Source organism: Engraulis encrasicolus, chromosome 24 (assembly GCF_034702125.1).
Source record: "Engraulis encrasicolus isolate BLACKSEA-1 chromosome 24, IST_EnEncr_1.0, whole genome shotgun sequence".
Taxonomy (NCBI): Eukaryota; Metazoa; Chordata; class Actinopteri; order Clupeiformes; family Engraulidae; genus Engraulis; species Engraulis encrasicolus.
In genome coordinates this window covers 36,187,797-36,205,041 of record NC_085880.1, presented here as the reverse complement: position 1 = coordinate 36,205,041, position 17,245 = coordinate 36,187,797, and the positions used below count along the sequence as shown (strand labels likewise).

Genomic DNA, 17,245 nt, shown 5'->3' with positions numbered 1-17,245 from the left:
GCGTTCTGTGTGTATTTTGGATGTGCAGTGTTTGGATTTGTTTGAAGGCACTTTGTATAATCAAATTCTCGGGTTTGGCATTTGCCTTAGTCATCAACCCCGTAGTGATATACGATATGTGTCGGAGGCCTGTTTTGACAAGAGATGATGATGTGCAGGTGTAATGGAGAGATGGCATGCACGGCCTACAGTATATATAAAACCAGTTCTTGCTCATGATGAATGGCATGCCCTTGGAAAGGTATGCACGCTGTTGTTTTTTGACGATCCGAATTTCCAAACCGATGGGTATGAGGAAGTCTCCTTCTGCCTATACCTCAGATCTGCATTATTTGCCTGGGGTATTTGCAGGTGCATTGTGTGTTTGTGAGCAAACTCATTCTCATGCTACCAGATACAGTGTTCATAATATTTGATATAACTCTCTTAAATAATGTGGTTTCTGATGTATTGAAAGTCTTACATTTTGCGTGACCCCCTTGGTGCAGGTCAGGTCCCTTGCAAAATACTGCATAATAACTTCATACGTAATAGTGCTTAAAGGCACTTAAACAATCTATGCTGGTTCTTTATGAGAGTTATACTCTGGCTTAAAACAAGTATTGCTAAGAAGGATTTAGCCTACATCAGGATCAGACCTTGTTTCCTAGAATGGCCAAATGTTATGGTCAATATGGCAGTCTTTTTGGCCTGGTCAATTCAAAGCTCAAGACTCAAGATTGGTATTGTTGTATTTTATACAATTTAAATTTACAAGGCAATGTCATACAATACTTATGCAAACGTGCACACACACACACACTCAAGCATGCGCACGCACGCAGGCACGCACGCACGCACGCACGCACGCACACACACACACACACACACACACACACACACACACACACACACAAAGTGGCAACAATCTGGGCTGACAGGTTTGTAGTGTTCACTGAAAGAAGAATCACTGTGAGTTCTGACCTCATTTAAACTTCACCATAGGCCTACAGATCAGGAAATAATCAAAGGTTCTATCTCTCTCTCTCTCTCTCTCCCTCTCTCTCTCTCTCTCTCTCTCTCTCTCTCTCTCTCTCTCTCTCTCTCTCTCTCTCTCTCTAATGCTTCTTTTTTCTGTGTCATTTGCATGTTTTAATATCAATTATTGAATGTCTTAATAACACCTTACACCTGAAGTTAAAATAAATTGTTTCTCCATGCACAAATGTGTTGCCTTGTATGACAATGACAGCAAATCTCTTGAATGGTGAGTCTTGAAATCGCTGAATCCAGTTTACTACAGAGGTGTGTGTTTGTCTCCTGAAGCACCATCCATCCAAAACCTTTCCTTAAAACTCAACCTCATTGGAATCATGCCTAAACCTAAGTCAGGTAACACCAACAACATCAGGATAAAAAACTCTGAACCACAATGTAATGACCTCTAACTATGCTCAAACCATAATAGTAGAGCTGGACTTACCAAAACCTTTCCCTAACCATAACTGCAATGGAATCATGTCTAAACCATCAATAATGTCTAAAGTCAGTAAACACCAACAATATCATGATAATACTTACTTCTTTGAGACCAATGGGCCTAAAAGTCTTAGTAATGTAGGACCAATGGGCTGTGTGACCATTGGGCTGTGGAAACATAGGGCTCCCAAAAGGGCTAGCTGATCATTAGCCCCAGTTTCCCTGTGTGCTGAAACACAATGCTCTCGATTCTCCCTGCTGCTGTTACATGCTATTATTAAATGTCCTGGATCTCCCTGCTGTGCCCTGTTGCTTGCTACGAGGCTACTTAGTGACAGGATGTCACCTATTGATCAACACGGTTTGGCATTTTGCTGTGTTGTGTTGTCCTCCGTTGTTAATGGGCAAAGTACCCGATATTTGCAGAAATCTCAAACCACCTTCCCAATAGGCTACATGAATGAATGAATGACACTTGTGTATACCATGGTTAGTCATTTTTCTGCCAAGGCCAGGGGAAAATGAGAGTCGGGGCCAATTGCATACATGTAGTATATCCAGGCAGAGGGACTTTGCTTACCCATTTTAGGGGGTTTTGGACAGGAAGGGAAGGTTAATAAATAATTAATCAGTGGAGACGAGTAAACATGCTGAAAGAACAACTAAGCCTTAGGCCTATATTCTGCTGAGGGAGCAGGTAACGGACTGGGAGAGGGACCATGCATTCAGGCTCTCATTCATTCACCATTGGATTCACCACCACTTGCTGTTATCTATCTTGGATATTACATGCAATCAGGGCTCTAAATGTACTTTTTTCATCAACATCCAAAATGGCCGGTAGATGCTAATCTTACCAGCCAACACACACATTGACTAATGGGTCAAAGTGGCTGGTAAGTTAGTCTTCTCTACCAGCCAAACTGAAATTTCACCAGAATTTGGCTGTTTGGCTGGTGTTAATTTAGAGCCCTGCATGCAGTAGGCTGGTGGTTTTCAAAGTGGGGGCCGGGGACCCCTGGGGGGCTGCAGGGGGATGCCAGGGAGGCCGCGGCAGGCTGGCAGGAAAGATATGGCAAAATAAAATGAATAACTTAATAAATGGAAGAACCTAAGTATGTCAAAATAACAGCGTTTATGTATTATACCGGAATGCACCAAATTCACATTCAGAGTTGTTAAACCGGGTGCACAGAAAAATTGTGTACACGGCCTGTGTCAGGGGGGCCTTGGCTGGAATATACCAGTAGGCCTTGTCATGGTGAAGTTTGGGAACCCCTGCAAAAGGTTATAAGAAAATGAGATCATTATGACACATCCCCATAAGAAAGCTGTGTTGCTCATCTGCTGATCTGTGTTGAGATATATTTCAGCTTCTCATATTCCTATCATTCATATGATTCTGGGATGAAACGTTTTGGTGTGCTGGTTTACTTGGTGCCTTGGGAGCAAGATATAAGATAGCTAAGAGAACCCATACTGTCATTTAAAGGTGGGGTTGCAGGTTAACCATTTTAAGAAAATGTACTATTATGACATCACGTTGGGGGTTCCGCAGGCTCATAGGAGTCTATGTAGAACCTTAGAATCCTGGGGGAGTTCCCCCAACGTGATGTCATACCTGCAACCCCTGTGTGGGATGGTGGCCAGAGTAGGTATTGCAACTATGCAGCTCACTGCACAATCTGATATTTTCATGAATATTTACTAAATAATTAATATTTACTAGTACCGTACGTTTTGTAGCTAAAAATGGCCGACATGGTGAAGATCCAAATTGGTGGTGGTGGTGGTTAGGGGTGTAGATAATAATGGATATATATCGATCCATCAACCCTACAGCCGACCATCGAATCAAATCGTATTGTGCCGTGGGGCGTTCATAAGTATAGAAAATAATACCCCCTGCCCAATGCCCTAGCTGATAATTGTGCACATAATAGAAGTGGAAAATTAATTGGGAAAAAATCGAATCGTATCGTATTGTGGGGCATTCTTCAGTATCGAAAATAATCGAATCGCTGCCTTAAGAAATTGATATCGAATCGTATCATCATGGAAGCTATGATTTATATCCTACATCCCTAGGGGTGATGGTGGTGGTAGTGGTGTTGATGATGGTGGTGGTGGTGGTGGAAGTGATGGTGGTGGTGAGGGTTAGGGTGAGGGTGGTGGTGGTGGCGGTGGCGGTGCTGATGGTGGTGGTGGAAGTGATGGTGATGGTGGTGGTGAGGGTGGTGGTGGTGGTGGTGTTAATGGTGGTAGTGGAAGTGATGGTGGTGGTGCTGATGGAGATGGTGTTGATAATGGTGGTGGAAGTGATGATGGTGGTGTTAGTGGTGGTGGTGGTGGTTACACTAACTATCCCCAACCACTCGCTGCACAGATTCAAACAAGGACAGACTCGACTGAGACATGGCACTATACTGGAGGGAGATGTAGCATATCTATTAACACATTTGCTCTTTTTGGTGCCCCCTCTTCCCTGAGGAAGGTCTTGAGGAATGAAAGCTTGGCAAGTGTGCAGATATGTTTGCTTCAATGTGTTATGCCAATGTTTTTCAACCACTGTGCCAGGGAACACTAGTGTGCCGTGGAAAATTACAGAATGACTGTACATTGTTAATATAAGTAATAGGCTTTTATATTCAGTTAACATTTACAGTTGATGGTGTGCCTTGGCATTTTCCACACACGTGACCTGAGGAAGGCCGACAGGCCGAAACATCACATTAAAAACTTGTTTATGCAATTCGGGAGTTTATGGCACTTCTCTCCTCCATCTCTTCTCGACTTGGCATTTTGCCTTCGAAAAAGGTGTACCTTAGCTCAAAAAAGGTTGAAAACCACTGTGTTACGGATGTATTAGTGTCTGACACCTGCGTGTGATGTAACCCATTTACTGTACATGGTGTTCCCTCTTCAACATGGCATCCTATGCCCAGCGTGTGGTGTGATGCTCGTAAGATCCAGCCCTGGCCCTTATCCAGCATGCCCACGTGTTACCATGGAGCTCAGACTTGCCTCCAAATAGCCTGAGATGTGAGGGTGTCCTGTCTCCTGTCCTGGTGTGGTGTCAGGTTACGGATGGGACACGCTTCTCGTCTGGCTTCCGATCAATGCTGAGTCACCTTACTGGTCCAGAGATATAGTCGGTCTTAATGCTGCGATGACACACCTTTTTTTTTTTAAACTGCCCTAAGAGAGCGAGGAGAGGGAGAGGGGAAGGGGGAAGAAGAGGAATGGGAACTGCTGTTTCAAAAAATCAATGCGAACTCAGACTGGCAGACTACTGGGAGTGGTGGGATGGAGGAGGAGATGCAGTAGCCTGCAGTACATTAGGGCGCTATACTGATAGGAATGACCAGGGCCGCTGATAGCTTTGGTGGGGCCCAGGACAAATTTATCTGAATGGGTCCCCCCACCCAATATATTAAATGTAGTGAGGGCCCAAATTAGAGCCTCCCGTCTCCTTGGGCCCGGGACAGCTGACCCCTTTGTCCCCCCCTTGCCGGCTTCCCTGGGAATGCATTTGTACAGAGGGAGAAGGGAAGGTTGCAGGCTGCAAGCAGGGTTGGACTGGTAGTCTGGCATACAGGGCATTTTCCCGGTGGGCCAACAGTCATCAGGGGTGGAGGGGCCAATGCTTTTGGATATTTTTTTTTTTTTTTGCTTGTTTGTTTCAAATTTTCCATTTTTATTCATGTTCCCTGTTTCATTCATTAGAAACACTGACAGCTGTCGGATTATGATAGGATCTTTGAGTAATTTTAGATGAATGTGCCAAACCGGAAGCCGTTTGTTTCAAATTTTGAGTCCGCACAACAATTTAGATGGGGCAGGCCATCGGTAATTGTAGTGTGGGGGAGAGGCTGAGGCAGTGGTGTAGTCTAAGTAGAACGCAGGTATACGGAGTATACCCACTTCTAATTTTTAGGGGCTTCAGTATACCCACTTAAAATTGATTTATCCATTGTTTAGAATAGCATAAATATACACAGTATACCCACTTCAAAAAATGCTTGAATATACAGTATACCCACTTCAAAAAAGTAGACTACACTGCTGGGCTGAGGCGCTGTTCTATATGCCAAAAATGCCCGGGCCGGTTTGTGGGCCCTGCCCAGCAGTGGCTGCAAGGCTGCATGCACGAGGCCCGGTGTGTGGTGTGATCGTTCACTGAGGGGAAAGGGGGTAAGGTAAGGGGAGCCTGTTTCTGAAACCCATTAGTATTCAGACTAACAAAATTAGCATTGACAGGATTGTTTATGTCTTCTGTTTCTGTGTAAATGTAGTCGGGGTGTTTAGACCTATTGGGCAAAATAGAGATGAAAGGTGAGATGAGAGGTGTAAAAGTGATGTAGCCTGCTCTTTTTACAAAGGACAATAGGTCTATACATGGACTTCATAAGCACATTCATCAAGTTCCTTTACAATAATAAGTCAGATCAGAGTGTTAAATTCAACTTTGCAAGTGTTGAATCAACAATGTAGAATTGAGAGTGAACAGTACATTCTAATCAAACCCAGGAAAAGATCCAAAGTGAATAATAATAATATTAAGTAAGAGAAACAATCCAAGGTCAGTCAATTTAAGAACATCTAAATCTTTTTATTGTTGCAGTTAAGTCTGTTTTTTTTACGTAGAGCAACAGGGTGGATGTCAACCTGCTTCCTCCCATCCTTCCCTGCAGCCTCTGCCCTTGTGACGCAAGGCTCAAATTCATTAATGGTCAACGTTTTTCTTCAATATCTTGCAAAAACAAGGTCCTGCTGTGGCCTAACGGTGGGGCACTGGGCTGCTGCGCCGGCGACCAGGGTTCGATTCCCGCCCGGGTCATTTGCCGATCCTTCCCCGCCTCTCTCTACCCGCTCATTTCCTGTCTCTCCTCCACTGTCCTGTCAAAAATAAAGGCAAAAAGCCCTAAAATACATAGCCTATATTATACATGTACAGTATATATAACAAGATATCTTGCAAAAGCATTCAAAGCTCATTCACTCATTTGCAGCTGAGATGTTGAATGGCGGAAAGCCCCTCAATTGCCCCTCTGCAATGCTTGGCAGCGGGGAGGCTTACTTGTTTTTTTCCATGGAGGTGGGGCTACACTGAGGCTCAAGGACGGGAGAACCAGGAAAGGATGAGAGATGGTAGTTTGACTTGTCTTGCGCCCAGAGGAAGAATGTTTCAATGGTGAGGCACTTTGGACCGGCACACACACATCCATCTTTACACCAGTAGGTGGCAGCAACACACAGCTACTTGGAGCTACGTGTGAAGGGTGTGGGAGGGAGGCACTATGCTAGTGACACAAGAGCTTACTGCAATGGGGGGGAGCTTACTGTAGGTCACTCCAATGTTTTGGGTGAGGAGGATTTCAGTAATGCTTGCCACATGGGTCTTTCCTGGAAAAGCTGGAACTGACTGAGTGATGTGTAAAGGCTATGTATTGAACCCAGAGTCATCTAATAATTTCAAAATGTGTAATAACTCCCAGAAATAAAGGGAAATATACACATTGTATAACACCAGGATCTTTTAATTGGAGGTTGGAAGCATGGATGGTTCTAGACAGGGGCCAGGGTGGGCCAGGGCCCCTGTAGATTTCCTCCTGTCCCCTGTGCTGGCCCCTGTGCTATACATTTTTGTATACGTGTTATACTGTATGTTCATAACATTAAAAATGTTTCTCTCTTGCAATTTATGTGCCCCCTGAAAAAATAATGCCCCCACCTCGGCCCCCCTGGTAAGTTTGGTCTAGAACCGCCCCTGGTTGGAAGATATTTAGAATAGAATAATGTTGCAGGGCATGGGCATGTGCAGCAATATCAGCACCATTTGGTTGCACACCCTTATACTATACAGCAGGGCTATTCAATTGGAGGCCCGAGGGCCACATGCGGCCCAGATGCAGTCCACATGCGGCCCAGGCATGGCCCCCAACTGAAGCAGTATACATTTCAGTTTTGTTACTGCACATTATTGCTTGTGAATCTTCTGCTTGTCTTACACATTCACATTCAATGTGGTTAAGTTTTAGGTTAGAGGAACATGTTTAAAATTTGTTTGTGGACTACTGATTTTAAGTGTCATTTCAGTGGTCGTGATGTCTGAAAATGTGTGGCCCGACTGCAGTTCTTGGTTTCGAAATGTGGCCCAGATGAAATTCTAATTGAATAGCCCTGGTATACAGCAATGACAGCCTCCAAATGTTTCTTGTATTCATCAACGAGATTCTTGCACTTCTCTGGTGGTATTTCCCCCCTCTTCCTTTGCAATATATTACACCCCTTGAACGTGTGCAGGATTCTTTCTCCTAATGACAGATTTCACATTCTCACCAAGATTTTCAACTGGACTTCCATCTGGAATCATTGCTTGTCATTCTAGAACAGTGTTTTTTTCCCTTTTCCCAACCATTTCTGTGTGCTTTGGGTTTTTTCTCTTGCTTCTCTTGCTTTTTCTCTGCACGTGATCTTCATTATCTCAAATCTCAAGTATCTGATACAGTGAGGCCTCCAACTCCAGATGCAGTAATTCCAAAGCAGTAACACAATATTATGGCTTCAACACCATGCTTCATTTTTGGTAAGATGTTCTTTTCCTTAAAAACTTCTAGCAGAGTATGCAAGCATACTGTTTGTGTGCAAAAGCTCTACCTTTGCTTCATCTGAACTGAAGACATTTGAAAAGGATTGTGCTTTGGTGTTCCCTTCCCTCAGATGTTCCCTTTTAGTATGACTTTTAGTAAGCAACGGGGTCTGCCTTGGTCTCCATCCAAAAAGCCCTGCAGCTTTATATAGAGTTTGGCATGTGGTGCTTGTTGAAACAACTCTCCAAGATTGTTCCAAGATGGCCTTCAGGTCTGTTGATGTTTGACCTGGAGGTCTTTCCACCATTTGCACCACCCTCCGCAGACTTCTATCATAAATTCTTCCCTCACAGCCACATACAAGGAGGTTCTTTACAGTTCCATGTTTGGCGGATTTCTGACTAACTTACCCCACTATTCAAATTAATGTGCCTCAATCTTTTGAGATACCTTTTTATCATCACTTGTTTATTGGGTACACCTTCCTAGTGCTGGGTTGGACCCCCTTTTGCCTTGAGAAATGCCTTATCTCCCTGCAACAGATAGGCTGTGGCATTCCAACAAGGTTCAATTGTTCCTCCATACTATGGGGCCCACATCGAGCCAAGGAAATACTCCTATGCCACGACACCACCAGCCTGAAACAATCATACAAGTTTGGATGGATTCATGTTTTCATGTTGTTGACACCAAATTCTGACCATACCACCTGAGTGTTGTAATAGGAGTCAAGAATTATCAGACCAGACAACATTTTCCAATCTTCTATTGTCCAATTCTGGTGAGCCTGTGCGAATTATAACCTATTTTTCTGTTCTTGTGAAGTGAAAGTGAAAGCCCGATTGGGAAACTCCATCTCCCATTGTCATTTTGAAACAGCACTCCACAGCACACACGTGTCCACTGCACACTGCACACAATGAAATTGCGGTGGGACGGTACCATGCTCAGGGTACCTCACCTCAGTCATGGAGGAGGATGGGGGAGAGCACTGGTTAATTACTCCCCCTACCAACCTGCCGGGTTGGGAGTCAAACCGGCAACCTTTGGGGTACAAGTCTGACGCCCTAACTGCTTACCCATGACTGCCCATCTTAGCTGACAGGAGTGGCACCAGCTGCCGTACCCCTGATCTGACTCAAGGTTCGAGGTGCTGTGCATTCAGAGATGCTCTTATGCATACCTTGTAATGAGTGGTTATTTAAGCTACTGTTGCCTTTGTTTCAGCTTGAACCAGTGTGGCCATTCTCCTCTGACCTCTGGCATCAATAAGGCATTTTCGCTCGCAGAGCTACTGCTGACTGGATATTTCCTCTTTTTTGGACCGTTTTCTGTAAACCCTAGAGATGGTTATGCATGACTATCCCAGTAGGCCAAGATCAGCAGTTTCTGAAATACACAAACCAAGCCCATCTGGCAACAACAACATGTCATGTTAAAAGTCACTTATTTCCCACGGGATCAATAAATGATACTCTACTTTACTCTACTTTACTCCACTTTGATGACCTTAATTCCCCATTCTGATGCTTGGTTTGGACATCAAATCGTCTTGCCCATGTCTATATTACTAAATGCATTGAGTTGTGCACCGTGGAATTGACTGATTAGAAAATTGCGTAAAGGAGCAGTTGGAAAAGTGTGCTTATTAATGTGGCTGGGGAGATTGTAGTAAAATCATGGTTGATCTTGTTATTTGTTTTCTGGAGATATTTTCCCATTATAGGCTACGTAGCCTATTTAAACTTGAAGGATGCCAATTGCTGGGCGGGTCTGTAGGCCTACAGTATGTCAAACATCTACATATTTCCTACAAGTGATACATTGTCTAAAAACATACTGTATATAAAAAGACACTGGCTATTTTCTTTAAGCATTGACATACTCAGAAAAAAGAGCTATTGAAAGTGCTCTTGCTGTTGTTGGTAGGAAAGTTCTTGTGTACATCAGGCCTATCTGTCTTTACTACAACTAAGTTGATTAAGTTTCCAAGGGAAATGACAGGTCAGTAGATATGCCTTATCCTTCAAAACAGCTATATGGTGTCAAAGGAAGCTGTTAGTCCACACATGACAATCAAAAAAGTGCTGTAAGTTTATCAGATGAATGGGCTGCCTAACTGACGATATTGGTGAAGTCCCTCCCTGTAGGCCGACACATAGCCCATTTATTGCAAAATGACAAATCAGTCAGTCATTTTTTAAAAAGCCCCACAGTGAGAATGAAGACTGTTATAGCATAGTGACGGTTGATCGAAGGAGGTCTCTCCCTTCCTCTGTTCCAACAGAAACCAACTGCCCCTTCCTGTTCTCACATTGGACCCCATTTAGGCCGGGAGCTACGTATACCCCTCAGGATGTTTTTTGCTTACTTTTTTTCACTATGATTTCCTGTTAGTATATACCCTGGGCCATAACGAGTTGATAGGGTGCACTCCCAACTCGGCCCCGTTTGGTCTCAGGGCCCAAAAAACCATCTTTTAAGGAAAAGCTGCAGGCGAAATTATATACTTGTAAATATTAAGGTACTGCAACTGCAAAAATGGTCCTAGAACCCTGTAAAATTGTCATGGGTCATCCTGTCACATAGGGGAACCAACCTGAAAAATGTTTCAGGGCTTGGGGCTTTTCTTCTGTCAAATATAATCTTCAACATACCCAAAAAAGCCCCAAAAATGCTTGTCCGCCTGACAAATTGTCTTCAAATTTGATCATTTTCAACTCTGTTATGATATGCATTAGTCCCTCAAATGTAAATGAAAAACTACCCAAGTTCATGAGCTTCAATTTAAGTCCAAGAGGACCTTTCTAGCTAGAGCACAACAGCTGCTATGTCCACAGTTATTCACAATAGCCTATCCGAAAATAGTAGCCTACTGGCAGGCCTGGCAGGTCACTTTCATTACCAATTTGTATGGGACTTTGAACAACAACATTACATAAACCATATTTTTAAAGTGCTTGACCTTGACTTGAGAATTGCAGGAATGAAAGTATTAAGTGAATAGCATCAACTATTGGTGGACTGTGAACAGGATGCAACACATGGTACTATCACACAAAAGGAATGAATAAAATGACAAATCTATTTAAGGAATGGTTTGTACAGCAGTAGTTTTAAAATGTGAAAAATAACTTTTAATCGTCATTTAATAATCCTCATCATCCTGTTCCTAATAAATCCACATTTGTATGACTTTCATATGTCATGTCTTGTTCATCCGTGTCCTCTGCCAATACATCAATCAGAGCTTTTGGGATTACATCACCCTCAAACCATAGTGGTTCAAGCTTCCCAGTATCTGTGTTTATGCGGAACCCATGGTCAAGTGGACTTGGGATCTCTGGGTAATGCTCATGGGCCCTATCCCCTGACCTATCCCCTAATTCTGACACCATACTCCATCTCAAAAATTGATGTTTAGTGGTGCATAAAAAACAACAACAAGGTGAAAGGCATGAGCCACATGATCAAAGATGCTGAGAATGTGCAACTTCCTCCAGGCCAATATGCTCTCATTCAGGATGGAAACAGAGAACATTTACAAGTCTACCCGCATCAGCTGAAACAATATTTAGCACAGACACGTATGTGAACTGTCTTCATTAACCAAAATCAACTGACAGATCGCAGAGGTTGAGGTGAACATTTTATTGTGAACGGGCTGAAGGCCTTTCTCACAAACGATGAAAACAAGAAGGCACTCATTCATTTACTACTGGTAAGTGTTGCACTGATACCATGTTTTGGCCCCAATACCGATATCTGATACCTGGCTTTGAAGTATCGACCAATAACATACCGATACCACTCGGCGAACAAGAACAAGAGAAAGAAGCCACATGCACTTGATGAATACTTTGTCTGAACGTAGTGAGCAGCGGTTTCAGTGGAGCTGGTTGAAAGAGCTTTAGGTGTGGCAGTTTACGAACGTATGCTTACTCAAAATTAATTGTGTTAATTTGTGTTAAAGTGTGAAGTTCAAGGCTGCGGTCAAGTGTCATACAATCATCGGTAAATGGTATCGTGCCCTACTTGTTGGTACTCGCCAGATTTTTTGCAGGGACACATTGCTGCTGTTCTGGCCCTACATACCTTCAGTGGTGTTGACTGCATGTCAGCATTCAAAAGCAAAGGAAAGGTGTGACCAATGAAGTTATTGAATCAAACATCAAATTTCCTCAAAGTCTTTGCAGAAGGAGGAAACTCATTTGATCTTGATGAACAGCTCCTCAATGGTGTTAAGGAGTTCACCTACTTACTGTATGGATTTAGTCGGCGAGTGAAAAGCATTGATTGAAGCAAGAGAAATTAAACTAAAGAAGATGTCTGGGTCAAACTTTCAAGCTCACCAGGGTCTCTCAATTGACCTATCAACTTTCCCACCGTGCAAGAAGTTCCCTCAACGGTGCTTTCCCTGGTGCTGTTCACCCTGTAAACCACAGACTTCAACTACAACTCAAAGACCTGCCATATGCAAAAGTTCACAGATGGCCATTATTGGATGCATTAAAGATGGACGGGAGGGGAAGTACAGAGGCCAGGAGGAGAACTTTGTCAGATGGTGAATAATCAACCAGCTGCAGCTGAACATCACTAAAACCAAATAAATGGTGGTTTACCTTAGGCGAAACACCCCACCCCTGGTGCCTGTCTCTATCGAGGGGAGACAGGAGCGACAGTCTGCACATATAAGTACCTGGGTGTACACCTGGACAATAAACTGGACTGGTCTGCTAACTCAAAAGCACTGTACAGGAAACAGAGCAACATACTCCGGCAGATGTTCTATCAGCCTGTCATGGACAGTGTGCTCTCCTATGCTGTGGCATGCTGGGGTGGTAGCATTAGGAGAGCAGATGCTGGGCGCCTTGACAGGCTGGTGAGGAAAGCTGTGTCTGTTGTAGGCACAGAACTGGAGACTCTCACCATCACAGCTGAGAATAGGACACTAAGCAGACTCTACTCTATAATGGACAAATGGACAATCACCCCCTGTACCCAGTATTTGACCGCCAGAGAAGCCTGTTCAGTTACAGATTTCGCACCATCTCCTGCAGGACAGACAGGCTACGGAGGTCCTTTGTCCCCAGGGCCATCCAAATATTCAACACCACATAGACGGACTCACAGAGATCATCATAGGTGACTGGACCGCATAAACCAACCTGCACATTTTATCTTTATGTATAGAGCTCTCCTGCCAGAATCTTATCTTTATTTCCAGAACTCTGCTGCCAGGATCCTCACAGGCACTAGACCCTGGCAGCACATCACCCCCATACTCAAGCAGCTTCACTGGCTCCCCATCAAGTCATGCATTACCTATAAAGTCCTCCTAACCTTCAAGTCCCTCCATGGTCTGACACCCCACTACCTCATTGACCTCCTCCATCCCTATGACCCCTCAAGATCCCTGCAGTCCTCTTCCAAGGGCCATCTGGTCGTCCCTCGTACCAGGCTCAAGGCCACCAGTGACAGAGCCTTCCATGTAGCTGCTCCTATTCTTTGGAACAATCTGCCCGACCACATCCAGAATACCCCCTCACTGACCATGTTTAAGCAACACCTTAAGACACATCTCTTCCTGGAGGCTTATGGCTGCTAGTTCCACAAGCACATTCATTACATGCACTCACACACACACTCACGCCCTGACGCGCACACACACTCACACTTCCTATACAATACCTTGTGAAGCGACCTTGGGTGTTTTGAAAGGCACTATATATAAAACGAAAGTATTATTATTATTATCATTATATTTATGCCTCCGTGCTTCTACCTGAACTCCTATCCCTGTAACCGATGCCCTCCCCCAACAATCAGGAAAAACTTTTCTGCACTAGGAATCTACACTCTGCACTAGGATTTTTTTTTTTACTGTACTGCACAGAGGCATTCTCCAATAAAGCCATACAGGACAATCACTTTGTGTGTGTGAGAGAGAGAGAGAGAGAGAGAGAGAGAGAGAGAGAGAGAGAGAGAGAGAGAGAGAGATGGAGCAACAGAGTTTGAAACTTTTGATCCCCCATCTTTTTTCAGTGGATATGATGGATACTTGACACTGATTATTTTTTACTTGGAGTATGCACAGTGACGTCTGACACTCCAGGACAATTTTTGGGACTATGCACAGTGATGTCTGACACTCCAGGACAATTGTTTTGGCTCCTGTGTGCCACTTAGCTAAGGCACATGTGATAAATCCCTGGTACACATTTTTGAACACTAAATGACTAAATGACTATGTTTTTTTTTTTTTGCTGCTCTGTACCACAGAGAGAGAGATTTACCTGTGTGTGTGTGTGTGTGTGTGTGTGTGTGTGTGTGTGTGTGTGTGTGTGTGTGTGTGTGTGTGTGTGTGTGTGTGTGTGTGTGTGTGTGTGTGTGTGTGTGTGTGTGAGAGAGAGAGAGAGAGAGAGAGAGAGAGAGAGAGAGCGTGAGAGAGAGAGGAAGTGACATCTGCCTTGGGCTGAATGTACGTATGTAAGAGTGAGCTATATGGTTAGTATGTAACGATGTGTGTGTCTTGTGTGTGTAATGTGTTTTTGTATTTATGTATGTGAAACTTTCATTTCCCCCTGGGATTACTAAATGATACTCTACTCTACTCAAACTACACTTCATACTACAAACTTTCATGTGTGCAATGCATCTGGAAGAGGGCCCATGAGCATTACCCAGAGATCCCAAGTGCACTTGACCATGGGTTTCACCTAAACACATATGGGAAGCTTGAACCACTATGGTTTGAGAGCGATGTAATCCCAAAAGCTCTAATTGATGTCTTGGCAGAGGAGGACAGAGATGAATATGACATGACTGATGAAATCCATACAACTGTGGATGAAGACGAGGAAGAGACGGATGATGATAATAAAGATTATAAATTATGATTAAAAGTTCTTATCTACATTCTAAACTACTGCTGTACAATACAAATCAGTCATTAAATACATTTCACATTTGAGTCATTCCTTTTGTGTAATAGTATGTGTTGCATCCTGTTCACAGTCCACCAATAGGTGGTAACATTAGTTACTTTTGATGCTATTCACTTAATACTTTCATTCATGCAATTTTCAAGTCAAGGTCAAATACTTCAAAAATATGGTTTATGTCATATGTTCAAAGTCCCATACGAATTGGTAATGCCTGAAAGTGACTGAATGCCTGCCAGTAGGCTACTATTTTCGGATAGGCTATTGTGAATAACTTTGGACATAGCAGCTGTTGTACTCTAGCTAGAAAGGTCCTCTTGGACTTAAATTGAAGCTCATGAACTTGGGTAGTTTTTCATTTACATTTGAGGGACTAATGCATATCATAACAGAGTTGAAAATGATCAAATTGGAAGACAATTTGTCAGGCTGACAAGCATTTTTGGTGCTTTTTGGGTATGTTGAAGATGATATTTGACAGAAGAAAAGCCCCAAGCCCTGAAACATTTTTCAGGTTGGTTCCCCTATGTAACAGGATGACCCATGACAATTTACAGGGTTCTAGGACCATTTTTGCAGTTGCAGTACCTTAATATTTACAAGTATATAATTTCGCCTGCAGCTTTTCCTTAAAAGATGGTTTTTTGGGCCCTGAGACCAAACGGGGCCGAGTTGGGAGTGCACCCTATCAACTCGTTATGGCCCAGGGTATATACTAACAGGAAATCATAGTGAAAAAAAGTAAGCAAAAAACATCCTGAGGGGTATACGTGGCTCCCGGCCTAATCCTAAAAGCCAGTCACCCCTCCCAGCCAGGGGCAGGCTCACTTCAGAAATCAAATCAAAGCAACTGGATGTCTGAATGGTAGATTAAACCAAGTGATGTCTACTGTTCGGTAGCCTACTGATTAGATTTGATCCTGATCTAACTTTATGTCACGATGAGCCCATGTCATTACTCTGCATTCCATTGAACCAGTTAATGCAGGATGCAGCTTGAACTTTTTCCAAGTAGGCCACTTCTCTGACAGGCTTGGCCACTGTGTGGAAATAGCACCATTTGTGTGGGCAGTCAAAATATCGTTCCCATCAGTTTATTTCTAAGACGATGAATCCCACAACACACGGTTGCTTCAGTGGCCAGACCAACAGGTACTCATATTTCAAAGTTTTTGAAATTGGCGTAAGGAGGGGTTATAGCGGCTTCCTCTACAGACTTCTCTGAGGAAGTCATGTGCAGACTGGAATGGCAATCTAAGGAACGCCGTTAGTTTTTTTTTTAGTTTTTTTTTGTTTACAGCCCTCAAAGATTGTAAAAGGAGGCCTATTTTGGAGCGTTCGCGGTGTTCAAAAGAGCAAACAACTCGACGAAGAAGAGAAGACAGAGCGACCACCGGAATATTGGGACCGCATGATTGTTGTTTGGGTTTGGGCGGCCCATTGAAAGACAGCGATGGGCCAAACCTCCGTGTCCACTCTGTCTCGTAACGCTCGCGGTAAGTTACTAGTTTTAGTGTGTGATTGGGTTTGAGGATTTGTTTGCAAGCCGACCAAACGGATATAACTTAATTAGACATGTCTTAAGTGGGATAGATAAGCACAGTCTATCACAATTTGTTGTCTGCTGAAGGTGGAGTTGCTCGATCACCGAAGTAGATTGTCGTCATCTGTTCTTCCAATGTCATAAAAAAGGAAACTTTACGCGCAACCTTTTTACGCCGTAGACGATCTACAAAATAAGACTTAAAGGGTGATGGTCAGTTTATGCCTCCCTTTCTCACTTTTTAATATCTTTCTTGACTGAAGGTAGGCTGCTGTATGATCTACCGTTGTTTTGCGCTCACGACTGGAGTGACTTCACTGGTTACAGAGGTTGCCTGGGAGTGACTGCTGTTTCTCCCTTCAGATGGATGTTATGCATTTACACTTGGGTTTGTCAAAATGGTGAACCTATGACAAACACTGGTGGACGTTGGTAGGCAGAGGGTAACAGTCTGACTGTTGATTCCGCATCATCTGTTCTAGGCTACCAAATGAGCTGGCATGGAATTAGGCACCATGTCAAATGAACAGGTCCCTGTTCCTGGCCCATCCACTGTGTGGCTTGGGAGTAATGACAAGGTTTGATCAGTTTATGTTGACATCAGTTAATCTCCAATTGTAGCCCAAGTGCTGTATGCGTTGTTTATTGTGTTTTGAAGTGTCACTGTAAAAGGGGACCCTAAGTAGGAGGGGTTAAAGGGGAGGATG

General features: G+C 43.6%; 1 protein-coding gene across 3 annotated transcripts in view; it reads left to right on the top strand.

The window, feature by feature from the left end:
• Positions 1–17,245, top strand: part of phactr2 (phosphatase and actin regulator 2) — a 44,790-nt gene that overhangs the window by 1,109 nt on the left and 26,436 nt on the right. For 2 of the 3 annotated variants that reach the window (XM_063191599.1, XM_063191597.1), the window contains exon 1: positions 16,047–16,491. The exons of the other annotated variant lie outside the window; for it this stretch is intronic. In XM_063191599.1, coding sequence (XP_063047669.1) covers positions 16,449–16,491 — 43 coding nt within the window. In that variant the 5' untranslated portion in view covers positions 16,047–16,448. Of the gene's footprint in view, positions 1–16,046; positions 16,492–17,245 lie in introns of those variants that run through there. 3 annotated transcript variants of the gene reach the window in all.